Source organism: Mustela erminea, chromosome 5 (assembly GCF_009829155.1).
Source record: "Mustela erminea isolate mMusErm1 chromosome 5, mMusErm1.Pri, whole genome shotgun sequence".
NCBI classification, from domain to species: domain Eukaryota; kingdom Metazoa; phylum Chordata; class Mammalia; order Carnivora; family Mustelidae; genus Mustela; species Mustela erminea.
Window position 1 is genome coordinate 63,620,931 of NC_045618.1, and position 27,610 is coordinate 63,648,540.

Here is a 27,610-nt window from a genome sequence, read left to right on the forward strand (position 1 = left end):
CCCCATTCATCTTTTTTTAAAAGGGCTAATCAATCAAGGTCTTGCTAGAAAAACAGAAACCATTCTGAAAAAGGAATTTAATACCAGGAATTGGTAATAAAGATGACAGAAGGGCTGGGAACCCAACCTTTTTTGCCAACAAAAAAGCAAGGCAATCCAAAGATTAGCCAATAATAGTAAGCCACCACTTCTCCCAGGCTGGAGGAAAAAAAGGAAGTTGAGGTATTATTACCCCGCTGGGGTCAGTGGTGGATACTGGCAAGAAATGGCCGCTGCAGGGAAGAGGAGTACAAGGAATGGTAATCATGGTGGGACAAGTGGAAAGTCCAGCTGCCATGGCTGCTGGACTTCTCTCTAACTCACTGAATGTGTGAATTAGGAATCTCCTATTTTTTTTGTTAACCCACTTCAATCAAGTCTAATCAATCTAGAAACTTAGCATATAATTTTAATTTAAAATTCCCAAACTATATAATGACCCATCAATGATATTTTACTCTTATAGTACCTCTGGAGGAGGGGTCTTACAGTATCCCAATATTCCTGAAAAAGTAGGAACAAATTTGTGGGTAAAGACAGATAGCTACAGAGTGCACCGTACTCTCCTTCTGCAGAATCTGCAAGAGAATAAAAATACATTTAATAAGCACATTATTCTTACCTGGTCAACCTATGAATAGAGTTCTTCATTGTTTATGTTCATTTCTATACTCCATAAAACTTGGAGACAAGCCACAGTGATCCTTTCAAAATGCAAATCTGATTCACTCTCCTGATGAGGTTTATCCAATGCCACTCCACCACAAGGCAAAAAACACAAAGTCCTTATCGTGGCAATAAAGGCCCTTCCTAAGCTGTCCCTGGCTGCCTCTTGAACCTCATGTAAGAGATGAGGTTCATCTCTTGTACTTGAGCTTATAAAGGGGTTCACCCTCACCCCTTTATGTTCATTATGTTTCAGCTACACTCATCTTTTTATTATTCTTTGATGATGTCAAGCAAAGCTTTGCATTTAGTGTTCCTTCTGCTTAGGAATACTCTTTCTTCAACTCTCTGTCCAGTTCAACCCCATCTTTATTTCAATGTCTCTTTGCTCAATGTGTCCTCAAAGAGAAGTCTTCCATGACTATCTATGAAACATATTATTCCAGCCCAGCACTCTCTATCCCCTTGACCTGCTTTATTTTTCTTGGTGGTACTCATCACCACTTACATTTATCTGTTTGTATACATTTAGTCTCCTCCCAATAAAAGACTTAATCTTACTCACTGTTGTATTATAGCACCAACTAGATAAATTAATACATGCTTTTCTAAATGGAAACAACAGATCTGTATGGGCAACTACTTGGAAAGTAGCCCCCCATTTACAGGCATATCATGAAGATAATTGCGGGTTTGGTTCCAGACCACCACAATAAAGCCAGCATTGCAGTGAAGCAAGTCAAGTGAATTTCCGGTTTCCCAGGGCATATTAAAGTTATGTTTCTACTAGACTGTAGTCTATTTAGTGTGCAATAGCATTAGGTCTAAAACAACAAGGTACAGACATAAATAAAAAAATACTGCTAAAAAATGCTAACCATCATCTGAGCTTTCAGCTAGTCATAATCAATCACCACAGGTCACACTCACAAATACAATAATGAAAAAATTTGAACTATTGCAAGAATAATCATAATGTGACACAGACATGAAGTGAGCAAATGCTGTTGGAAAAATGGTGCTGACAGACTTGCTTACCACACACTTGCCACAAACCTCTAATTTGTAAAAAACACAGTATCTGCAAAGCAAAGTCATGCACAATAAAACAAGGTATGCCTGTATATAGAGCCATAACAAACCTAGATCAAGTAAGCCCTACTGAACTGAATTCAAGAAAAAGCTGAGAGCCAATAAAGCTGAGCTGTTCAGCTTAATCTCAACAGACAAAAGCACAACTCTAAACAATTCTGGTGATGCTTACAAAATATACAAATGTTCTGAATTTTACCTACACAAAGCTACAAGGAAGTCTTGTCTACTTTAATCTAGATTAAAGGCAAGTAAAAAAAGGACATGATTGTTACTCAGATAATGTGTGTCCTTGGTTTGTTCCAACAGGAGTCTCCTTGCAGCACTTTAGTTCTTTTATAAGTCATATGTTCAAAATTCAAATAACAGAGTATACAGAAATGTTTTCCCTCTACTTAGCTGAAACATTCTCTTCCCTAAAGGTACCAATGTTTCTAATTTTTTGCAAATCCTTTCTGTTATATTTTATGTGCATTTTATAAGCTCAAATACATAAACTAGACCTAGAGAGGAACCATGAGTAGGTTTTGCATAGTATGAGGCTAATCTCATTTTTGGTCTCACTTTTAACCTAAACCACAGCAGGTGCATATATGCTAGGAGTGAGCACTGACTGAAGAGAGGGGATAGACAAGTGGTTTTGCCTGTCCCCACTTTATATTTCTGAGGTTGAAGATAAGGGGAAAAAAATCCCTTATTTACTACTCTGAGATTTCATCTTCCTACTTACTGGTTAGCAGTTCTTCAGGTGGAGTTATTCCAAGTAAATAATGGAAAAACAATGCAGCACAGCGAAGGTAAGGGGTGATGCCATTCTTCAGTGAGGCCCACAAATACCAGCCAGGAACACCACAGCCAATGCAGCTAAGAGGCAATAATTCCAGAAAAGAACAGAATAGTAATCAGACTAAAACTCTAGACACATCCTCTTTTAAAAAACATTGCTAAATATTTAAATATTTTTTATCCATTTAATACAAAACATTTAACTGGCAGTAGCTTTCATCTTAAAACCTAAAAGTTTCCTAAAGAAAACCATAGATCTTGCATCTTTTACCAAGTAGATTTCTAAAGCAAATAACTACTATCTTCATTTTTTATAAGAGTGAAGATGTGGCCAAACTTGTCTCAGTCTCAGAAACAAATGGGTACCTGTTATTTCAAAAGCCCTTAACTGATTTTTAAAAACCGGAATTAAAATTGTTCGAAAGTTACTCTGCCAAACAAGTGACCTAAGAGGTGGAATTATTTTTATTTTTTTAAAGATTTTACTTATTTATTTGAGAAAGAGAGAGAGAGAACATGAGCGGGGGGTGGGGGGCAAAGGGAGAGAGAGAGAGAAGCAGACTCCTCTTTGAGGAGGAAGCCCAGACGTGGGGCTCAATCCTATGACCAGAGCCAAAGGTAGACACCCAACTGACTGAGCCACCCAGGCGCCCCTAATAGGTTGAATTATTAAAACAATACTCAAATAGGCTGGACCAAAGGACTGCTACTCACCCATTTGTGTATTGAGAAACTTCTGCCAAAAAAGAAGATGCAGAACGAGCCTCTTCACTCTCTTCTTGAACTTGAGCAAGGGGAAGTTCTGAAAAAGAAATTCTGAAAGATCAATCTATGAATATGCTATTCAATGTATAAATTAGACTTCAATTTCATGGTTCCAGGATAATAAACAATGTCAACTCAACTGAGGTTCTTTTCCTTGTTCTCGATCTAAATAGCTGATTTTAAAGATTAAAACTGTTAAGTAAACTTTATCAGAGTATTAGGTGGAGAAATAAATAGGGCAGAATCACATGGATGTTTAACAAATATGTGATTTTGCCCTATTTATGTCTCTACCTAATATTCTGATAAAGTTTACTTTATCATATAATATCACATCATATAATATGACCAAGTAAATAAATCAGTGGTCATCTGCTCTGGGTTCCTAGGAGTCTTAGGTAACAGGTAGAAATTCAGCCTCTAGAAAGGGAAGTACATTGCTGTCCTGACTTTATGCTCAAGCAATGAAACACATTAAAAAGAAACTTCTAAGGTAATTTTTCTCCATTAATCTGTCCTTAAGGAGAACCATCCTAAACCTCTCCAGCAATTGCTAACTCACCCAACTTATGTTAAAACTCTGGGTAAGCACTTAAATTCTCTGAACTTTAGTTTTACTATATTAAAAGGGGGACAAAAATGCCAACCTTGTAGTTCAATGTGACAGATGGTTACAGCTCATTTGAATAGTGTTCTCTTTAAAAATGCTTTTTAAAAAAAAAAAAAAAAAATTATTTATTTATTTATAAGCATGTATTTTTATCCCCAGGGGTACAGGTCTGTGAATCATTAGTCTTACACAATTCAAAGCACTCACCATAGCACATACCCTCCCCAATGTCCATCACCCAGCCACCCTATCTCTCTCCCCACTCCCTACCAACCCTCAGTTTGTTTCCTGAGATTAAGAGTCTCTTATGGGGGGCGCCTGGGTGGCTCAGTGGGTTAGGCCGCTGCCTTCGGCTCAGGTCATGATCTCAGGGTCCTGGGATCGAGTCCCGCATCGGGCTCTCTGCTCAGCAGGGAGCCTGATTCCTCCTCTCTCTCTCTCTGCCTGCCTCTCTGCCTACTTGTGCTCTCTCTCTGTCAAATAAATAAATAAAATCTTTAAAAAAAAAAAAAAAAAGAGTCTCTTATGGGTTGTCTCCCTCCCCGGTACCATCTTGTTTCATTTTTATCTCCCTTCTCCCTACGAACCCCTGCCCTGACTCTCAAATTCCTCATATCAGAGGGATCATATGATAATTGTCTTTCTCTGATTGACTTATTTTGCTTAGCATAATACCCTCTAGTTCCATCCACATCATTGCAGATGGCAAGATTTCATTTTTCTTGATGGCTGCATAATATTCCATTGTGTATATATATATACACCACATCTTAAAAAAATTTTTTTAAAAGACTTTATTTATTTGTCAGGCAGAGATCACAAGTAGGCAGAAAGGCTAGCAGAGAGAGAGAGGGGGAAGCAGGCTCCCCATTGAGCAGAGAGCACCATGTGGGGCTCAATCCCAGGATTCTGAGATCATGACCTGAGCTGAAGGCAGAGGCTTAACCCACAGAGCCATCCCTTCTTCTTTATCTACTCATCTGTTGATGGACATCTAGGTTCCTTCCATAGTTTGGCTATCGTGGACACTGCTGCTATAAACATTGGGGTGCACGTGCCCCTCGGATCACGACATTTGTATCTTTAGGGTAAATACCCAGTAGAGCGATTGCTGGGTTGTAGGGTAGCTCAATTTTCAACTTTTTGAGGAACCTTCATGCTATTTTCCAGAGTGGCTGTACCAGCTTACATTCCCGCATCCTCTCCAACATCTGTTGTATCCTGACTTGTAATTTTAGCCATTCTGACTGGTGTGAGGTGGTATCTCACTGTGGTTTTGATTTGTATTTCCCTGATGCCAAGTGATGTTGAGCACTTTTTCATGTGCCTTTTGGCCATTTGGATGTCTTCTTTGCAGAAATGTCTGTTCATGTCTTCTGCCCTATTTCTTGATTGGATTATTTGTTCTTTGGGTGTTGAGTTTGATAAGTTCTTTATAGATTTTGGAGACTAGCCCTTTATCTGATATGGCATTTGCAAATATCTTTCTCATTCTGTCCTTTTTTGGCTTTGTTTTGTTTTTGTTGACTGTTTCCTTCGCTGTGCAAAAGGTGTTGATCTTGATGAAGTCCCAAGAGTTCATTTTTGCCCTTGCTTCCCTTGCCTTTGTTAATGTGTCTAGGAAGAAGTTGTTGCGGCTGAGGTTGAAGAGGTCACTGCCTGTGTTCTCCTTAAGGATTTTGATGGATTCCTGTCTCACGTTGAGGTTTTTCATCCATTTTGATTCTATTTTAGTGTGTGGTGTAAGGAAATGGTCCAGCTTCATTCTTCTGCATGTGGCTGTCCAATTTTCCCAACACCATTTGTTAATAAGACTGTCTTTTTTCCATTGGATATTTTTTTCTGCTTTGTCGAAGATCAGTTGACCATACAGTTGAGGGTCCATTTCTGGGCTCTCTATTCTGTTCCACTGATCTGTGTTTCTGTTTTTATGTCAGTACCACACTGTCTTGATGATTACAGATTTGTAATAGAGCTTGAAGTCTGGAATTGTGATGCTGCCAACTTTGGTTTTCTTTTTCAATATTCCTCTAGCTATTCAGGGTCTTTTCTGGTTCCATATAAATTTTAGGATTATTTTTTCCATTTCTTGAAAAAAAAAAAGGATGGTATTTTGATAGGGATTGCATTAAATGTGTAGATTGCTTTAGATGGCATAGACATTTTCACAATATTTGTTCTTTCAATCCATGAGCATGGATTATTTTTCCATTTCTTTGTGTCTTCCTCAATTTCTTTCATGAGTACTTTATAGTTTTCTGAGTACAGATTCTTTGCCTCCTTGGTTAGGTTTATTCCTAAGATAACCTATCTTAAGGTTTTGGGTGTCCTTTGTTTATTTTTAATCAGGTTGTTTATTTTCTTAATGTTGAATTAACAGTTCTCTGTATATTTTATAGAACAGTTATTCAGATGTGTCTTTTGCAAATATTTTCTCTTAGTCTGTGGCTTGTCTTTTCATTCTCAACACTGTCCATTGCAGAACAGAAGTTTTTAATTGTAATGAAGTCCAGCTTATTATTTCTTTAATGGATTTTACCTTTGGCCTTGTATCTAAAAAGTCACTGCATACCCCATGGTCATCTAGGTTTTCTCCTACACACTCTCTTCTAATAGTTTTGTATTTTACATTTAGGCATATCAACCATTTTTTCTTTAATGAACCATTTTTACTTAACTTCCACAAAGGTTGTAAGATGTGTGTCTCTGTCTTATATGTGGGTGTCCAGTTGTTACAGCAACATTTGTTGAAAATCAGGTTATCTCGGCTCTATTTGTCCTTGTTCCTTCATCAAAGATCAATTAACTGTATTTATGCATACAGATTTTTTTGGGCTCTCTATGCTGGTCCACTAATCTACTGGTCTGTTTTTTTCAGTCTTGATTCCAGTAGCTTTAGAGTAAGTTCTGAAGTCAGGTAATGTCAGTCCTCTAACTTTGTTCTTCCCCTTCAGTACTGAGTTGGCTATGCTGGATCTTTCTCCTTTTCATATAAACTGTAGAATCAGTTTGTCAATATCCACATAATAACTTGCTGGAATTTTGACTGGGAAATTATTGGGTTTTTACTTAACTTTTCTGAATTTATTCTTTTAAGTTTTTAGTTTTAATTCCATTATAGTTAACATAGAGTATTGTAGTAGTTCCAGAGGTACAATACAGTGATTCAACAATTCTATACCTTGTAAGTATACTTTCAATCTCCTTCACCTATTTCACCCATTCCCCCACACACCTCCCCTCTGATATACTTTATTATTTTTTTTTTAAAGATCTTATTTATTTGAGAGAGAGAGTACTTCCCTTCAAGGGGAAGGGTAGAGGGAGAAGCGGACTCCCTGTTGAACTGGGAGGCTGACACAGGATTCTGGGATCATGACCTGAGCTGAAGGCAGATACTTAACCGACTGAGCCACCCATGTAACCCTTTATTTTATTTTTCAAGTTTTATTTATTTAAGTAATCTCTCTACCCTCCCATGTGGGGCTTGAAGTCATGATCAAGAGTCACATGCTCTTACGACTGAGCCAGTAAGGGTGCCCCTGAAATGCTTTATTTTAAATTAGTACTCTCAGTTAATTTTTTTCCAAAAAGAACATCTTTTACTTGAAGCATACTTCAGAATGCACAGTTCTGAATTAATTCTTAAGTCTCCTCCTTCCTACACTGAAAATCTTGGGTCCCAGTGACATTTACACAAATACTTACTTGGTTTATCCTAAAAATTACCTAAAATAATTTCAAAATAACAATACTAGTACTTAGTACCATTTTGTACCACTAATATGAATTTAGTTTAACGATTTTTTTTGTTAGTTCTTTTATTGTCAGAATATATCCTACTGGGGAAGTACAGTTGAAATACTGTGTTTTAGGGGTGCCTGGGAGGCTCAGTTCTTCAAGCATATGCCTTCAGCTCAGGTTATGATCCTGAGGTCCTGGGATTGGGCCTCATGTAGGACTCCCCACTCAGCAGGGAGTCTGCTTGTCCCTCTCCCTCTGCCCCTCCCCATGCTTGTGTGTTCTCTCTCCCAAATAAATAAATAGAATTTTAGAAAAAAAAAAACAATTACATTAAAAAGACACTTACAGGAGTCTTTGCTCAAATCCCTGACTCTCTACCTTATCTAGAGGCAACTCTTCAGTTTTTGGTTTATATTTCTTTTGTTTCATTTATAAAAAATACAAGCAAATATGAATATATGTAAGCATATATATGGATACATATACCTAAAATACCTTACACAAAGACATTATACTACAACTACTGTTCTGCACCCTACTTTTTTCACTCTTAGTAAGTATCTCCTAGAGATTACTTCTTCAGTAGATCTTGCTCATTCCTTTGTATGGCTGCAGAAAATTCCATTATATGCATATACCATAGGATATTCAACCAATCTCTGGGGTTTTTATTATTCCAAATAATACCACAAATGAATAATCATGTGCATATATCCTTTCATATTTTTGCCAGTATGGCTTTGGGACAGATTCTTAGAAGTAGAGTTGGTAGGTTAATGAATAAATGTGTATTTAGTTTTGTTAGACGTTGTTCTAAAGTCACTTTAATTATTTATTTTCTAAATTACCTGAATTTTCAGGAGCCCCCCCCTTTTTTTTTTAAAGATTTTATTAATTATTTGAAAGACAGAGATCACAAGTAGGCAGAGAGGCCGGCAGAAAGAAGGGGGAAGCAGGTTATCTCCTGAGTAGAGAACCCAATGCAGGGCTCAATCCCAGGACCCCAGAATCATGACCTGAGCTGAAGGCAGAGGCTTTAACCCACTGACCCACCCAGGTGCCCCAGGAGTTGTCTTTGATCACTGACAGCCTGGTAGCAGACTTTACTTTCAACTAAGAGCAGAGTCTAAGAGAATAACTACATCATGATTCCATGATGCTGTATTATTCAGGTATCTGTGAGTGCCCATTTGTCCAAAAACATTTAATGAATACTTATTTGGACTTTAACTTTATGAGAAAAGATTTTAAAATCTGAATGTTCTCTACTCAAGAAACTAGCAGGGGGAAGGAGTAGCGAGAAAGGAGAACCAGGGAAAGAAGCAGAACAGCATAGAATTATAAAATAAGATACTATGTGACAAATGCTATAAAACATTCTATTATCATTCTAGCTGGAGGAATCAAAAATGGTTTCATAAACAGGCTTATCAAAATTATTTAGCAGGGACAAACGTCGGAGGGACTAATCCCCAACCCTGAAATTAGGAAATCTGAAAAAGGGTACAGGAGGTTCAAATGGTTTCCCTGTATATCTGGAGAGCAGCCACAAGTTAGTTAGAGAATCAAGTGGTTTAGCTAATTTATCCCTTTCATAGCTCTTCTTTTTATTTAAATAGCATCCATAAAGAAACAAATGATCATTCCACAAGAGATATAACACAGAATTTAGAAACTAGGCACTTGGGGGCTCAGTTGGTTAAGCGACTGCCTTCAGCTCAGGTCATGATCCTGGAGTCCTGGGATCGAGTCCCACATTGGGCTCCCTGCTCAGCGGGGAGTCTGCTTCTCCCTCTGACCTCTCCCCTCTCATGCTCTCTCTCTCAAATAAATAAATAAAATCTTAAAAAAAAATACACATATATGTATATATACATGATTAATCACAAGCAAAATGAATTTTGCCAACAAACCACGGGTAATTATTATTTACAGTTAACAACTGATGGGAGCTTTACCTGTGTCTATAGTAAGAAGGATCTGAAGCATGTGTGCCATTGTGATCAAATGGAAGAGATAAAGGTGGGTATAAGAAGAACTAATTGATGACGGCTGCAGATCAACAGTGTCCTCCCAATACAAGGATGGGAATGCTAACACAGCACCAACCTATGAGAGAAAACGGACATCAACATGTGTGACAACAAACATCAGCATGGGCTAATCTTATAACCAAATATATCAGATACTGCAGGGTGTTCGTGTGTTTTTTTTATAACCACCATATTTTTCCTAATTATTCAACAGAATATCTTAAAATATAGTGTACCATAAATGGAGAACAAAAGTCATCACCAAATAGGTTACCCCTTTCCTGAAACTTCTTATTCTAGGAGTGGTCTCAATTCTCTCTGTGGCTCAGAAGACTCAACATTACAGTAACTTGGGGAGCTCTTAAAATTCACAGGCCAATCCAATCAAATCAGAATCTTAGGGTATAGGGCCAAGTTACTGACATTCTTCTCAAAGTTTTCCTAAAGATTCCAAAAAATAAGAATGACCACCACCGGGCAGAGTTCTGGACAATCAGAGGTGAATAATGGCTAACCCATATTCACAAACTCCATGCTCCCAACCTCACCAATGATCTCTCTAGAGAACTCATTTTGAAGGAATGGGGTCACTGCCGGGAGGGAAAACCTCTCCAAGAAATTCACAGAACAGGGGCGCTTGGATGGTTCAGATGGTTAAGTGTCTGCCTTCAGCACAGGTCATGATCCCAGAGTCCTCCTGCTAAGCAGGGAACCCACTTCTCCCTCTTCTTCTGCCTCTGGCTCTCCTGCTTGGGCTCTGTCTCTTTCTCTCTCTCAAATGAATAAATAAAAAAATCTTTAAAAAAAGGAAAAAAGAAAAAAAAGAAACTCATGAAACAGTTGTCATCCATCCACAGGTGTTTGGGGGAAGCCTAGATGTGTCAAGGGCCTGGTTCCCAACATCAAATAATCAATGATTTTAAGATAGCTGACACTGTCATTCATGCTTATAATGTAAACAAGAAAAAGGTGGAGGAGGAATGCATAATATTTATTTAGACAAAGTCTGCTTGGACAGACACCAACTATGTGTATAATCAACTAGGATGATACCTGTTACAAAATAAAGAGTATAAAAATGCTTTCTTTTTTTTTCTTTCCACATTCTTTATTTTTATAGATTAACTTATAATTATAGGTGGTTGTGAATGAGTAAATGAGTAAATGTGGGACAGCGATGAGCTTCCAGAAGAAAAGCATGTTGCTATCACCCCATACTGAGTAACCAAAAATCAATGCACATGCAATCATGAGTAGGCCCCACACAGCAAATGTTTGGTGGCTATCTGAGATTGATCTCAGTATTTAGGTTGAAGATGACCCCCAAATCATGTTGTGAGTTCATATGGAACACTAATTTAAGTATTTCCCAGATGCAACGTTGACAAGACTATCTTTTTTTGCCCAGAAGAGTAGAGAGTTCAACTATGGGGATAGTAGTGAAGAGATTCTGTTGTGGCCTGTTCTCCATCAATGTGTTTAAGCTGGAGGTATGCTTCCTAGAGCCTCCTTCCCTGTATATTTGCAAGCTGGACTTTGTCAAAAGAGGAAGTCACACAAGCTTTGGAAGACAAAAGAGAAGCGGTGGCCAGCACTCTCTCTGAAAATTGTTGTCATTGGACAGATACGGGGACGCTGGTGGGTTTCATTTGTCCTTGCTCTCCTCTTGCAGACCTGATATTCTTCTCAACTGTGATGACAGAGTGACCTCAGGCCCACCATTATTTATCACTGCATCTCCAGTGCACGGCACAGGTCCTATCTTATAGGTATTCATTGTCTGAAGTGTTCATTGAGTAAATGCATACAGGTGGTGGTGTCACCATGAAGACATAATCCCCCAGCCCTAGTCCAGGGATTCAGACTGCTTCCAGAAAGGATGCCCGTCTCACCTCATGGACTCAGAATCACCGTTCCCTGCTCACCTCAACACTGTGCATGGACTGGTCACCTCGTTTTTATGACAGGTCCTGTCACTGATTCAGCTATGGGCTATCCCAGCCTTACTTATATTATTTATTTTCCCCTCACATCACTGAAAAAAGTGATGCATTAAAAAGATATAACATGTCTATTTTGCAGCTGTAAGCACTTCTAGCACGAAGTCCTAGGCTCTGAAAACAAGGACTAGAATCCTTGTCCAAAAACCTGCCCTTCCCTGAAGACATTCGCAGCCAACTAGAGTTTGGGGTAAGGTGAAGCTGCCTGAAAGAAGACACAGACGGGGCTAGAAGTGCCCTTCCATTTCTCTGGAAGATTTACCTCCACCTTCCTCACTTCCAAGTCTCCATTTCTTGTTTTTGGACACACTCCACTAGTTTTTAATGTGTTTTCATTTTTAAAGTGATTATTTATTTATTTGTATTTTATTTATTTGACAAAGAGAGAAATCACAAGTAGGCAGAGAGGCAGGCAGAGAGAGGGGGAAGCATGCTCCCTGCTGAGAAAAGAGCCCAATGCGGGGCTCAATCCCAGGACCCTGAGATCATGACCTGAGCCGAAGACAGAGACTTAACCCACTGAGCCACCCAGGTGCCCCTAAAGTGATTTTTTTTTTTAATATTTTATTTATTTGTCAGAGAGAGAGAGGGAGAGAGAGTGAGTACAGGCAGACAGAATGGCAGGCAGAGACAGAGGGAGAAGCAGGCTCCCTGCCAAGCAAGGAGCCCGATGTGGGACTTGATCCCAGGACGCTGGGATCAGGACCTGAGCCGAAGGCAGCTGCCCAACCAACTGAGCCACCCAGGCGTCCCCCTAAAGTGATTTTTAAGAAAGATTTTTTATTTACTTATTTTTGCGAGAGAGAGAGATAGAGAAAGGGAGAGAGAGAGAGAGAGTACAAGCAGAGGGAGCAGGAAAGGGAGAAGCAGGCTCCTTACTGAATAGGGAGGCTGATGCGGGACTTGATGCCAGGGCCCTGGGATCATGACCTGAGCTGAAGGCAGACACTTAACCGACTGAGCCACTCGGGTGCCCTTTAAAGTGATTTTGACAGTCTCAGTCAAATCTGTATCTATTCATAAGCAGAATGGGAAAAGAGACTAAATTTATAGTCTGAACACCAATAATTTATAATCTTGAAAAAAGAACATGAATTTGAATGGGAAAATACATGAAATCAGAAACTTGAGAGACTTAAGAATTTTTGTCGAACACTTACCAAAACATGAAAGAGATCTATAGATAGAAGGCAAGGTGTATCTTCTGATTTTAGGTTAGGAAGAACAACTAGGAAAAACAACAACAGTGTAATTCACTCAGTAAGATTGCAATGTAGTTAAATATAATATAAAACATCTAACACAAAAATGTAACACGGTTATAAAATACATTAACTGGTAAACTGGAACATCATACCTTTAAGATATGGGAACCACAACTAAAGATAAGTTAAACTAATAAAAACTCCTAGAAAGCCGTGTATAGAATTTAAGAGTTGAAAGATAAGATCCAGGAGGAAAAAAGGTAAACAGCATAACAGAAACAGAGATTATTCAATAAAAATATGCTCAATGAATAAGAAGAATTACTTTTATACTATGTTCCTTAATACTTTTTTCCTAACTATCCATTTCTAAATGTCTTGTGATACACAGAATATGTACCCATACATACAGAGCAGAGACAGCATGCAAAGCAGTACAAGTGAAACGAGGATGAAGAATATCCTCCTGATCCAGCAAAATTATACCTATTTTGAAATTATCTATCCATGTCATTGATCTCTTTTCTAACCAGATTAGGATACAAATATGTTAGCTAGTGGTTGTGGATGTTGGTTCAGTAAAGTCCCGAGGTGGGTAGATGTTAAGTTAAAAACAAAGTTAAAAAAAAAAAAAAAATTTGGAAAACCTGAGTTTTGAAATAAGATTGCAGGTATTATAGTGGCACCCAAGTCTTGTTTTTTCTTTTGTAAAGCTGCTGTAGTGAGTGATTCAAAATTAGTGCAGTGTGTTGTTTCCTAATGAAATACACTGCCAGAAATGCAATGGAAAAAGACATGTAAGTAATAATAAAGAGGAGACTACCTGACAGGAGACGAATAAGATGCTTCTGTATCAGGACTTGAGGACAGGTAATCTTCTGTGCAATGGCAAACTGCATTAATGCTTTCAGACCATTATGCTAGATTGTAAGAGAGGGAAAGATAAAAAGATAAGGGAAGATGATAGCCTGAAGTCACTCACTGTAGAACTCAATCCCAGTCTGCAAGAATTAGCTGCAGACTTATTATATACTTTATAGTCTTGCAAATAAATTACAATATTTTTAGTACTTTTTGAAAGTTTTATGCACTCATCAAATTTTTAACAGATTTTCCCATGCAAAGAGGTATTAAAGCGATTATTTCAATTCTCATTTAAGTACTCATTTTCCCCAGTCAATTTCTTAAATTTTTGGACTAACTTACCCTGCTGAGGCCTGGGCAAAAAATATATAAATATTTATAGAAATTCTAAAATGATGGCAAGAAACCCCTAAAAGCCCTAAAAGAATTCAGATTTCCTGCTTCCTAACCAGAAGGCAGAACTGTAGGGAAGCACACTATGGACTACAAGTCCCCTGTGCCAGCTGTCAGGAAAATAAGAGGGAAATGGCGAGGATGGGGGTGGTCTAGGGAATCCTTGGTTGCCCACTCTGTCATAGGGCTATTTGTTGAGCACTGTTTCCCAGGGTCCCCTACAATATGAGGCTTAGGCCTGGAGATAGGCCTGGCATAGGCCAAGATCTGCCCATCAAGGAGCCATGGTTTAGTTTCATTCTTGAACTTACTATGAGGATTCATCTATAGTTAAGCCAGCACTAATACTTTATGTTGCATGATGGGGCAAAATTAGTGAGGAAGGAAAATGAAGGAGATACCAGGTTTCTGACTTGGCAGTAAACAAAGAAGGGGGAGAAAAAGTAAGTATCACCAGAAATCTCTCATTTAACCACCAAGATTGAGTAAGCTCTCTAAAGTGTACAATGTCTTACTTCTCAGATTCCTCATTGTCAGTGAGATCATATGATAACTGTCTTTCTCTGATTGACTTATTTCACTTAGCATAACACCATCTAGTTTCATACAAGACAGAGGATCATAGGGGAAGGGAGGGAAAAATGAAACAAGATGAAACCAGAGAGGGAGACAAACCATAAGAGACTCTTAATCTCAGGAAACATATTGAGGGTTGGTGGAGGGCAGGGGGGTAGGAAGGATGGGGTGGCCAGGTGATAGACTTTGGGGAGGGTATATGCTATGGTGAGAAAAATAAACATAAATTAAAAAAAAATAAAGTGCACAATGTTGGCCATTTAGTCTCCTGTGAGACTGAAGCTGCTTTAAAAAAAAAAAAAAAGAATTTTGCTTATTTTTATAGAAAAGGGAGTGAATTAAATAATGATTTTTAAAAATGTTAAATTAGACTAATGTTAAATTAGACTATACCAAAAAAAGCCTACCATGAGTTACACATACCCTTCTGGAATATACACACCTGTCTATTTTGAAGTGCTCCAAACAGAGGTTTCCCTTCATCTCCCAAGAGGTTTTCTCAAAGAGTAAGAAAAACAAAAATAATAAATCCTGAATACTGCTACAATTGTATACTTGGTTTCTATCAGATGTTCTTTAACTGATTATATTTTTGCCCAGATGATTTGCACTTTTCCCCTTCAAAGTTTCATGTTTAAGCCAAAATTTCCAAATTTTTGAGTGAGAAAATATTATAAAAAACAAATGCAGATCACTTACAAATTGTTACTATAAATAATAAAGCCCCTGCAGTTATCTATAGAGAACGCTTGGAAAAAACAAAGCATCCTGGTTCATTTTTCATCCTTTGAACATTGCTTCTATGCCAACAATTTTTAACCAAGTCATTTTTATATATAATCACAACCTATTTTGTTTAAAAATACATAAGGCAGATGCAAGTAACTATTGCTCTTATAGGTACTGTTAAAAAAGAACTACATTTATAGGAAAAATAACCAAAAGTGGAAATTAAAAAAAAAAAAACAAACCCATGGATTCATATGCATTTCTCCTTGCTGGCTAGGGCATTTACTGCTATATTACTTGTATTTTCATTGCTCTCTGGCAGCAGATATATCTATGAGTAAGGAGGGCTTATCTCCTATTTTCTGTTTTCAACTCTGAATGGATAGTAATAAGAGATGCTATATATTGATTCCTTAACAGTAGTTTCTAACTATGCCAACACATCCTGTATATGTCTCTCCATATGCATAGGGAATGAGGTAAGTTAGTGGCTTATGCGCTAGGTCCCCAAATGGAAAAAGCACTGTGAAAACAGTGTAACACTACAGTAATTAAATAAAATCCAATTACTAGGTTACAGAACCACACAGAAAAATTTAGTCCTATTCTCCAGTGAACTTCTCATCACTTTTATGACAAAAACTGTGCATTTTTTGAAATGTTAACTGTCTCAATATAAACTCCTGATTCCTAATGTTTGTCTTGCCAAAGACAGTAAAGTGTAAAATGCCTTCACTGGAAGTCTCAAGATACTCAGTAGTAGATCATGACTCTAAAAGAATGCTTTGTATTTATCAATTTGTTCAGATTCTATTCTATTAAAATCTCATTCTTCCAGGGTGCCTGGGTGGCTCAGTTAAGCCTCTGCCTTTGGCTCAGGTCATGATCCCAGCATCCTGGGACAGGGCCCCAGGTCGGGCTCTCTGCTCAGTGGGGAGTCAGCTTCTCCCTCTGCTCCTCCTCCCTGCTCATGTTCTTTTTCTCTCTCTCAAATAAATAAATAAATAATCTTTAAAAAAAATCTTATTCTTCCTATTTCTCATTTTATTTAATCATAGTAAATATAAATCTGTGTATTATCTTTTATCCATGATCTAAGTCTGACAGGTTTGGATGTAACTGTTTAGGAAGCTGAAGCTGATATGCAGGATGGTTTTGTGAAAGAAATGGCTTCACGCTACTTAATTTGAATCGCAAAATAACACCTTGCTACAAAAATATATGTAAATGAAGAAAAAGTGGTAGACTGGGACGCCTGGGTGGTTCAGTCGGTTAAGTGCCTGCCTTCAGCTCAGGCACTTGATCCTGGGATCAAATCCCACATTGGGCTCCTTGCCTGGCGGGGAGCCTACTTCTCCCTCTGCCTGCTGCTCCCCCTGCTTTTGCACTTTGACAAATAAATAAATAAAATATTTTTTAAAGAAAAGGTGGTAGACTCCATTAAAAATAACTGCCAAAAACCTATATTGGAAAGGGAAATTGAAACTGTCTTGGATAAAGAGGACATAAAAGAATTACAGTTCTTACTGTTTTTAAGATAGTATTATATCTTGTGACTGTAATAAGCAAGTATGCTAATTTTAAAATTTAAGCAATTCTTCACTACTACACTCTTCTCTCCCCCAACAGCTTTCCTGAGATATAGCTGACACATAACACTATGTACATTTAAGGTGTACAACATGTTGATTTGACTGCTACACTTTTCTGTAAGAAACTTGCAGTATGGCAGGGATTTTGTCAGTGGGCTTCCCCTCTGACCTCTTAGTTCTTCCTGCTAATCTGTCTCTCCTAACTACCTCAGTCTTCCTTTCCCTATCCTGATAATGTTTTAGGTGACTTTGGTTTTTTGTTCTTTTTCTCTCAAAGTGTAAAAAAACAAAAACCACTGAACATTTCTGGCTTGATTCTTCTTCCTTTGCCTTTTTTTCTTGATTTTCCAGTGTTGTAAATCTGCCAGCTTTCAAACATAGCTTGCTTTGTGCTTTACCTTTCAAATACTTTGAGCTTATTTTGCATATAGCCAACACTGTAGTTAAAAGGGATTGATGAAAAAATTCTCAGACTAGGGGCGCCTGGGTGGCTCAGTGGGTTAAGCCTCTGCCTTCAGCTCAGGTCATGGTATCAGGGTCCTGGGACTGAGCCCCACATTGGGCTCTCTGCTCAGTGGGGACGCTGCTTCGCTTTTGCTGTCTGCTTGCCTCTCTGCCTACTCACGCTATCTGTCAAATGAATAAATAAAATCTTAAAAAAAAATTCTTGGACTAATGGCATCAAGCCACACTAATATACTGAGATATTAATACTCCTCCAACCATTCAAACTATTTTAAGCCATTAGGGGAAAAATGGAAAAATTGTGGTCAATTTTAATCCTGCTTCTATGAACCTTCCAAAGCAGTCTCTCACAGGCTTTACCAATTGCCTGGATAGTGAAAGCACATGTGCTCCAGGTCATCATGGGGATTCGAGGATCCGTTTCATCAGGAGGTACTTTCAGTCCAATTCTATAAATTGTTGTAGCAAATAGAATGACCATTTCCTTGATGCTATTAGAATATTTTATCCTAAAAATAAAACAAGAAAAATTTGTATAGTAATTTAGTCAACGGGGTTACCTACTGAGAAGTCCATCTAGATACTGAAGTAGTAATTTAACTCCTTTTGACAAAGTAAACTGCTATTTGTCAAATTAGAGATTAGAGCCTCTGAAAAAGGGAAAAGCTGAATTCTGTATCTTATAGGTAGAAAAATATCTTTTACAAAATGATAATGGCCCATATAACTTTACTTCCTGTAAAAGATGCAGTAAATGATCATAGCAGAAAGGATCTAGATCCAAATTAAGGGCAGACTCAGAGAAGGAATACAATTCAGAGGAAACAGATCCAACCAAAAAAGTTTTAGTGTCTGTAAAAGGGACTAAGAAGGACTTCAGTGTTAACAGTGTGTGTGTGTGTGTATGTGTATGTGTATGTGTATGTGTGTGAGAAATAGAGAGAAAAAGAGAGAACATGTCATTTACTTGGAGTGATAATTTCTGGTTTTCTGAACTTCCTTTCCTAAGTATTTTCAATAACAATGAGATAATGTAATATAAATAAGGATTACAACTAAAAAATGTACATAAGATAATATCTATTAAATAGTAACACCTGATTTGGATACATTATATTTTTCAAAGTGTCTTCACATAAGTATTTTTCTAATAACCTTATAATGTAAGACACAAGGGTACTGAACTTTACCAACAAGAAAAGTGAATCGGGGATGTGGATGACTAGAGACTTTTTAGAAGTCAGAGGGCAGGTCATATATGACTTTAATTAAAGTCTCTTAAATGCTGTTCTTATTGTATGCAGAACTATAGAGAAATGGCATTTTTGTTGGTCAAAAATGGTTAATTACAGGGTGCCTAGGTGGCTCAGCTGGTTAAGCGGCTGCCTTCAGCTCAGGTCATGATCCTGGAGACCTAGAATCGAGTCCCTCATTGGACTCTCCAATCAGTGGGGAGTCTGCTTCTCCCTCTGATTCTCCCCTCTCATGCTCCTTCTCTCCCATTCTCTCTCTCAAATAAATAAATAAAATCTTTTTAAAAAAATGGTTAATTATAGACATAGTTCACCCTAATACATAGTACTCCAATACCTCAAATCACTTTATTTTATTGTAGAAATAAAACTTCAGGGAGAAAGAAACAAGATAAAAATGGGGTAAAGAAATAATTTTACAAATAAAGCAGGAAGGAAAGATGAGAGGATGGGAGGAAGGACTATTCTTCATTCTTACTTCCACAGCCATTTACAGACTTCTCTTAACTACTTAGATACTTACGAAGACTGAACTCCAAAATTGAGGATAGAATGGAACTCAAAAGTGGAATCGCCCATTCCTTGATCAAATAAGACTGGAATTGTTGGGTTTTCTCCTTATAAATGAAAAAGAAAAAGAAAGAAAAATCATGAGGGTTTAGTGAGACATCTTTCTAGCTTTTTAAAATTATATATTTTTTAAATAGTAAGAAACTTAGGAAATGCTAATAAACAATAAGTAATCATTCAAAATTTCTCTAATAACATTTGGGTGATATTCTTCTGTTCTCCATATGAACATTACACATACAGATTTTTTAATAAAGACAAAATCCATAGTACTGTTCTATATCTTGTTTTTTCACCAATGGATCATAAATGTCTTTCCACATCAGTAACTCCCCCTCTATAGTTTCATTTTTTTTTTAAAAAGATTTTATTTATTTATTTGACAGACAGAGATCACAGAAAAGGAGGCAGAGAGAGAGGAGGAAGCAGGCTCCCCGCTGAGCAGAGAGCCCGATGCAGGGTTCGATCCCAGGACCCCGGGATCATGACCTGAGCTTCAGAAGGTAGAGGCTTAACCCACTGAGCCACCTAGGCGCCCCTGTAGTTTCATTTTTAATGGATGCATAGTATTCTATTAGTAAGGCAGCATATATTAATGAATAAGAGCAGAGCATCTGGAGCCAAGCTGCATAGGTTTGCATCCTAGCTCTGCCACTATGACTAAGACCTTGGGTGAACATTAACCTCATTTTGGTTCCAATATCTCATCAAATTGGAATTGTTGTTCCTTATATGAAACAAGTTGTCTTTTTCTGATTGCTTTTGAGATTTTTTTCCCCTCATCTTTGGTTTTCAACAGCTTGGGTATGCTCTATATAGGTGCAGTTTTTCTTTCAGTTTATTTTTGAGGTTTCCTGAACTTAAATATGTAAATTTATGTTTTTCACCAAATTTGGGGAGTTTTCAGTCATTAGTTCTTCAAAAAAACTTTTTTTTCTCTACCATACTTTTTCTTTTTGAGACTTGGAGGACACAAATATTGGATTTTTAAAAATTGGATTCATAGGTCTCTAAAGCTATGTTCTTTTTTTTGTTTTTGTTTTTTTTCCCATCACTTTTCTGTCTATTCTTCAGACTGGAGAATTTCCACTGATCTAATTTCAAGTTCACTAACTCTTACCCTTCCCATCTCCATTCTACTATTGAGCCCATCCAGTTAATTTTTATTTCATACAGTACTTTTTCAATTCTATTATCTCTATTTGGTTCTTTTTTTTTTTAATAGTTTTGATTTTTTTCTGCTGAGAACTCATATTTTTCCAATCATTTCTAAAGTGTTCACCTTTACCTTATGCTTAATAATTATATAGCTGTTTTAAATTTTTTGTCAAAAAAGTTCAAAGTTAAAACATGTCAGGATTGGCATTTAATTTTTTTTTTTCCTTTAGAGGTGGTCAGATTCTTATGCTGAATAATTTTGGATCTTATATTGGTTATTTTGAATATCCCTCAGTGGTGGTTTAATGCTCCTTCACTCTCAGCCCTATTGCCATTTCTCCGGGCCTGTTCTACACATGTGCATCTTGGAGGGAAGCCCAAGATTTGTGCTGGTCTCAAAAACAGGACATTCCTCTTCTATAGGCTCTCTCCTCTCTGCGATTTCCCCCATATTCTCTAGCTCTAAGGGGCCCTTTCCCCCAGTTCCTCTGGCCAAAATGACATGTTTCTCTCAGTTTTAGTATCCTCTGTTGTCAAGTAGATTCAGGTGACTGGGTTTACCTGTGGGGTGAAGCTGTGAGGCAAAGACAGAAAAAATAATAAGGATTCGCCCTGCCTTCTTTGGAACACAGAGGTCCTTTTTTTCCCCAGTTCCTCTGGCCAGAGATACTGGTTTTCTCTTGGGATTTTATGCGTCTATATGACCACCATGGCACTGTAGCTCCATGACTGGGGCTGACCTCAGGAGGGGGTCAGAAGATGAAAAAAACCACAACAGGAATTCCCTTTACAGTTTCCAGTTCTGAGGGGCTTCTTTTCCTGATCCTTTGGCCAAAAAGAGGGAATCTCTTGAGTTTTTTTTTGCTGTTCATATCCAATGCAAAGCTCTGTGACTCAGGCTACCCTGGGGTCAAAGCTGGGAAATAAAGGAGGGAAAAAAACCCAGGAAACTCATTGCCAAGCATTCTTCAAATTTTGACTTCCTTCCTCAATCTGCCTGCTGTTGTTTACTTCTCAGAGTCTTTAGATAGTCTTATCTCTCAACTGTAAGGAATATATAAATGAGGTAACAGTTTTAAAATGTTATTTTTATTATTAATAAAAACATATTGACAAAATTTTAACAGTAACGGCTAATGCCTATATTATATATCATGCACTGTTTCACTTTACAAAGGATAACTCAATCCTTCAATCAGCGAGATAGGTACTATTATTATTCCAACCTTGCAAATAAGAAAATTGAGGCACAGAGAGCTTAAATAACTTGTTCGAGATCACAGAGATAGTAAGCAATGGATCTAAGATTTAGCTCCAAGCAGTGTAAAAGCAGTGTGACTCCAGATTAACCACTGTTTGTATTGCTAGCCAGTATGAAAATTATTTAATCTAATAAAGTGATTTAAGCCAAACTTAGTCTTGGCTTTGAAAACCTTTACTTCCTGATAATCAACAAATCTGTACTGGCAAACCATAATTTAGAGCAGGAAATACTTGAGAAAAAAATTAAAGACTCTAACACTTAAATCTTACACAGCTAAATATAAAGTAAATTTAAGCAAACCTCTGGCATGTTTCATATTATAACCTGATATTCTGGCCAGAACAGTCTGTATCCATTGTTCCAGGGTCAAAAGTTGACCAACAGCTTCTGTATTCTCACTGAAAAATGACATTTAAAAATTATTAAGCCTTTGGCACAAAGTCAGACTGAAAAGCTGCACTTGTAGAGTCTTTCTATAGATGAATGGCTGTATAAAAAAAGTCAAACTCCTTCAGATTAACTTCCTAGGTCATAGAAACACTTATGTCTATAAGTACAGTTTTAGCATCATTTCTAATAGCCACAATGTGGAACGAACCTAAGTGTCCAGTGACAGATGAATGGATAAAGAAGATGTAGTATATACACAACAGGATATTACTGAGCCATAAAAAAGGATAACACCTTGCCATTTGTGACAACATGGACAGATTTAGAGGGTATTATGCTAAGTGAAGTACGTCAGGCAGATAAAGACAAATACCATATGATTTCACTTATATGTGAAATCTAAGAAACAGAACAAATGAACCAACAAAGCAGAAAGAGACCCATAAATACAAAGACAAACTGATGGCTGCTGGAGGAGGTAGAGAATGGGCCAAAAGGGGTGTAGGGGAGTGAGAAACACAGGCTTTTAGTTATTGAAAGAATAAGTCATGGGGACGAAGGCACATCATAGGGAATATAGCCAATGGTACTGTAATAGTGTTGTATGGTGACAGATGGCAGCTACACTTGTGGTGAGCACAGCATAACACACAGACCTGTCAAATCACTGTGTTGTACCCCCGAAAACACAGTAACACTGTGTATCAACTATATTTCAATAAAATAAATAAATAAATGTAAAAAATGTTGTTTGGGGAGGGAGGAGAACTTTAAAAGGAATAAGATACCACTCATAGGCCCAACACCTAGAATTAAAACATGTCAACAAAGGGAATCACCATTCTAGTCATTCAAATAAAAAACCAGGTGTCATCACTGATTTCTCAGATTCTCTCACAGCCCACCTTCAAACCCAGCAGCTATTCTTCCTGGTTTTACCTTCTAAAACATACACCAAGTTGATCACTTCTTTCTACCTCCACTGTTACTACCCTAATCCAAGTTACATTATCCCTCACCTGAACTTTTTCCTGTTTCCACAACAGTGCTTCATTATTATCTATGTATTCATTGTATAACAGCCAAAAGGACCTTTTAATGTAAATCTGGTCTCACCCCTCTGTTCAAAATACTCCAATGGTTTCCCATCACACATAAAATATTTTGTGTTTTTAATACTAAAAATAAAATTCTAATTTCTTACCTTATAAACCCTTTTATGATCTGGTTCTTTGCTTGTTCCATTCCAACATACTACCTGTCTGCTGTGCCTCAAACATGCTGATGTATTCCTACTTTGGAGCATTTGCTCTTTCTATTGCCTCTGCTCAGAATTCTCTTCTCCCAGAGATTAACAGTACTTGTCTTCTACTTCATTTGGGTCCCTATTCAAATTTCATTATCCCAAAGAGGAGCTCCCTGATGACTGTGTCTATAGTCTTATGCATCTGATCTGTTTCTAGCCTTTTACCTTGATGCTTTAGCTTTCTCATAGTATTTCTCACTTTGTATTCGTATGTTTATTGTTCATCTCTCCTTTCTGTAATACAAATTCCGTAAGGGCAGGGAACTGATCCAAACTTTTATTTACAAACAATGAGACTAGAAACAATGTTATTAAAAGGGACTGTTGAAGGACAGTCTTGAGTGAAGTGAAATTATATAATGAACTGTGCCAAAATTCACATATCTGGGCATATACTTGACCTAAGAATTTTTCAGTTCTCAGAAAGTTCTCAGAAAGTGTACTATGATTGGTTATGACCAATTTTCTTTAAAAATATCAGTTTATTACTAGTTTTAAGTTTTTTTATTCACTTAACTTTCATATCTTAGATTATTCTGATTTTCTAAAAACAAAAGAGGCAAATACATCGAACTACGTGGGAAGGTTCAAGTGCCGAATAAAAATGTTATGTATAATTACGTATTTCAGATCCTAAGTAACAAAGGTGTTATTACAAATTAAAAGTGTCACAGTGTTCAAAGAGACCCAGTTCTAACTTCAGAAAGGACTGGCCTGAGGCATCCTATTCTTCCTTATTACTTTAAAATATTTTATTTATTTAAGAGAGAGTAAGAGAGAGAGAGAAAAAGAGAGTACACAAACATGACAGAGTATGAATGGAGAGGGGCAGAGGGAGAGGGAGCAGCAGACTCCCCACTGAGCAGAGAGCCCAACCAAGGGCTTGATCCCAGAACTATGAGATCAGGACCTGAGCCACAGGCAGAGGCTCAAACTGAGCCATCCAGGTGCCCCTGTAGCATTCTATTCTTAAAGACATCAAGGGGAGTAGGTACTGAATATTCCTTTAGAGAATAATTTACATGTTTAATAATCCTTATTCGGGAAGCCACTGTGTAAAAAAGGCTTATACAGGCTAACAAGAAGTTGGAAAGGTCACTTAATTTTATTATGATTTGTTTTATCTTTGTCTTCATGTATATAGTTAGGTAAGGCTTTGGTGGAGTCAGATCTGGGTTCAAATCCTAGGTCTGTCTTGGGGCAAGTAAAAACTATTCATTGTCTCCAATTCCTTATCTTTTTTTTTTTTTTTTAAAGATTTTTATTTATTTATTTGACAGACCACAAGTAGGCAGAGAGGCAGGCAGAGAGAGAGAGGAGGAAGCAGGCTCCCCACTGAGCAGAGAGCCCGATGTTGGGCTCGATCCCAGGACCCTCAGATCATGACCTGAGCTGAAGGCAGAGGCTTTAACCCACTGAGCCACCCAGGTGCCCCTCCAATTCCTTATCTTTTAAATGGCAATAATGGTACCTGCCTTTGTTAGGCTATTTGAGTATTAAAAAATAATATAGCAAGTGCTAGAGCCTAGAACATATCAATTATTCAAAAAATAAAAGATAAATGCTTCCAGTGCCATCTTCTTCCTAAAATATGACATTTTATGTCCCAAAATGCTGAGTAGAAGACAATTTTCAAATCAGGTTTTCTAATGACATGTAATAGTAGAGATAGAACAACTCCTTATTGACCCTAATTGTCAAGCCTATCACCCTTGAGCACTTTTGTTGTGGAAACATGTTAAAAGTGTTTTTATCAACAAAATCATTTTCTACAGCAAAACTTAGGTCAATTATTAAAAATGTACTGCATTTAAAAAAAATAACAATAATACTGTATCATCATGTGTAACAGTGACAACATAGAAAATATATAATTAAGTGTTACAGTTATCAAAACAAGTGCATAAATTCACCGTCAAGTTCCATACATAGATGGTTAGAACAAAAAGTTTAAAAACTTAGTCTAAAAACTCAAAATCTATCCCAAGATACACAATGAATCTAGTGTTTTTTTTTTAACTTTTACAGTTAACATTTTGTCCACATTTCCACAAGCAGAAAACTGGATCTTCTGAAAAAACAGAATTAAAATAATAATACAAAGACCTTTAAAGAAACCAAATTCTAAAAAGTAACTGTGATCGTATCAAAGGACTAGATGAAAGAAATGAATCTTCTTGGCATCTTGTCTCCTTATGTGAATGCTAAGGTAGAGATCCAAGTTCTATTACTTTCATGGCTATTAGAGATACACACACAAAATACAGATTTGAATTAATGAACATTAGTTATTTTAGAGACCAAACACTGGGGCTTTTCATCATATTTTTAAAGTAGAATGCAAGTTCTGAAAAGAAAAAGTTTTACATTAAATAGCAAAAAAACCCCCCTAGCAATCAAAACAGACACAAATGAAAGGATTAAAGATAGCTTTAAAAAAAATTAACCAAAACATGAATTAAAATATACCTGCTTATCCTTTGAGGTTGCAAAGGAATAATGGGGATCACAGTATTACACAGAGACTTGCAAAGAGGGCAAAGATATTCTCCACTCTCTAGGTCGAAAAGGTCAACATGAATGCGCTGCTGAGAGCTCAGTTGTACAGCTTCAAAATACCTGCAAAATTCCAAGGCATGTGTTCATTTAGAACAACGCATTTATCTTTAATCTTTAATCCAAGTGACAAAAATCTGGAGTTTTTGCCTCAATAAACATCTTTAGCATCTACATGCCACAAAACCCAAGTTACGATTACAGAAGAAACAGAATACCCATTCTTTTGGGGGCAAACTGGAAGAGGTATCAGGGCAGAAACAAATTTAAAACAATTCTACTGAATCATAACGTGGCTCCTAACTCAACAGCATGGAAATACAATGTAGACACTAGTTCCCTCATTTCTAACAGCCAGCTATAGTAGTAAAGGCTATTACAGGAAAATTGTGTATTTTAATAATGTCAAAAGGGTGAAACCTATATGAAGATTTCCTAGGAATTATAGTTCGGAATTTTTCTCTTTTAGAGGTGGAACTAGAATTTGTCCTATTTTATCTCAAAGGCATTTTTTCAAGGAAATGAGATTTTTTAGGAAGAAAGATTACAGCTTCTTTTATACAAATACTGATCAAGAGTAACTAGCTTATGGAGAGGAAGTACAAAGGGTAGTGAAAATTTAAAGCTAGTAAATTTTTACACCCATTTCTTTTTTTTTTTTTTTTTTAAAGATTTTATTTATTTATTTGTCAGAGAGAGAGAGAGTGAAAGCGAGCACAGGCAGACAGAGTGGAAGGCAGAGGCAGAGGGAGAAGCAGGCTCCCTGCGGAGGCAAGGAGCCCGATGTGGGACTCGATCCCAGGACGCTGGGATCATGACCTGAGCCGAAGGCAGCTGCTTAACCAACTGAGCCACCCAGGCGTCCCTTTACACCCATTTCTAAAGGTGATAATGAGTATCATGAGAACAAAATGGGCAATTAAAACTGCTCAATTATTCACATAAAAAGGAAGAAAAGACATGAGAAAACATGCCTTTTTGTGGCCTTTAGTGAACTTCAATTATTCCTAGTTTCTTTCAAGAACATGTCAGAAGAACAACTTACTTCTGCCAGCATACTGCATGCATTACATGGCCACAGCTTCCTGTGTAAGTTCCATATGCCAGGTCTGGATCCATGAAAAGCGGGTCCACAATTTCTGGTACAGGAAGACAAAAATAGGAGGTATGTATTCATCTCCCCCATGGTCATAAAATGAGGAAAAAAAAAAAAAAAGAGAGAGAGAGAGATTATCAGGTCTAAATTTTTAACCATAAACTTTCTTAGGAATATCCAACTAAACTGTCACAGTATCATGATAGCAGGAGATATATTCTTAAGAGTAAAAAGAATTTTAGAGAAAAGTAAAACCTGGACTTCTAGGTAGGATTCAAAATTAAAATGAATTAATGACAACTTGTATTTTTGATTTGCATTTTTAACCTGACCTTTGGGTTTAAGTTGCTTTGTCTCATTTATTGAAGTGACTTTCTATGATTCAAACACAATTTACTTTTATAATTTTAACAGTAATTTCAATTACTTTTTAAGGGATCTTTAAGGCATTATAATCT

General features: G+C 37.2%; 1 protein-coding gene across 4 annotated transcripts in view; it reads right to left on the minus strand.

Annotated features, from left to right (window-relative positions):
* The window catches only part of UBR1 (ubiquitin protein ligase E3 component n-recognin 1), a 139,517-nt gene that overhangs the window by 15,526 nt on the left and 96,381 nt on the right, over positions 1-27,610 (minus strand). For 2 of the 4 annotated variants that reach the window (XM_032343463.1, XM_032343465.1), the window contains exons 31-42: positions 27,102-27,195; positions 25,970-26,119; positions 22,105-22,202; positions 19,336-19,429; positions 17,920-18,068; positions 15,216-15,271; positions 13,764-13,860; positions 12,896-12,963; positions 9,661-9,811; positions 3,298-3,385; positions 2,528-2,661; positions 509-617 (exon numbers count right to left, since the gene is read on the minus strand). In XM_032343463.1, the coding sequence (XP_032199354.1) occupies positions 509-617; positions 2,528-2,661; positions 3,298-3,385; positions 9,661-9,811; positions 12,896-12,963; positions 13,764-13,860; positions 15,216-15,271; positions 17,920-18,068; positions 19,336-19,429; positions 22,105-22,202; positions 25,970-26,119; positions 27,102-27,195 (1,288 nt within the window). Of the gene's footprint in view, positions 1-508; positions 618-661; positions 796-2,527; positions 2,662-3,297; positions 3,386-9,660; positions 9,812-12,895; positions 12,964-13,763; positions 13,861-15,215; positions 15,272-17,919; positions 18,069-19,335; positions 19,430-22,104; positions 22,203-25,969; positions 26,120-27,101; positions 27,196-27,610 lie in introns of all 4 variants that reach the window. The other 2 variants (XM_032343464.1, XM_032343466.1) reach the window with 2 other exon arrangements.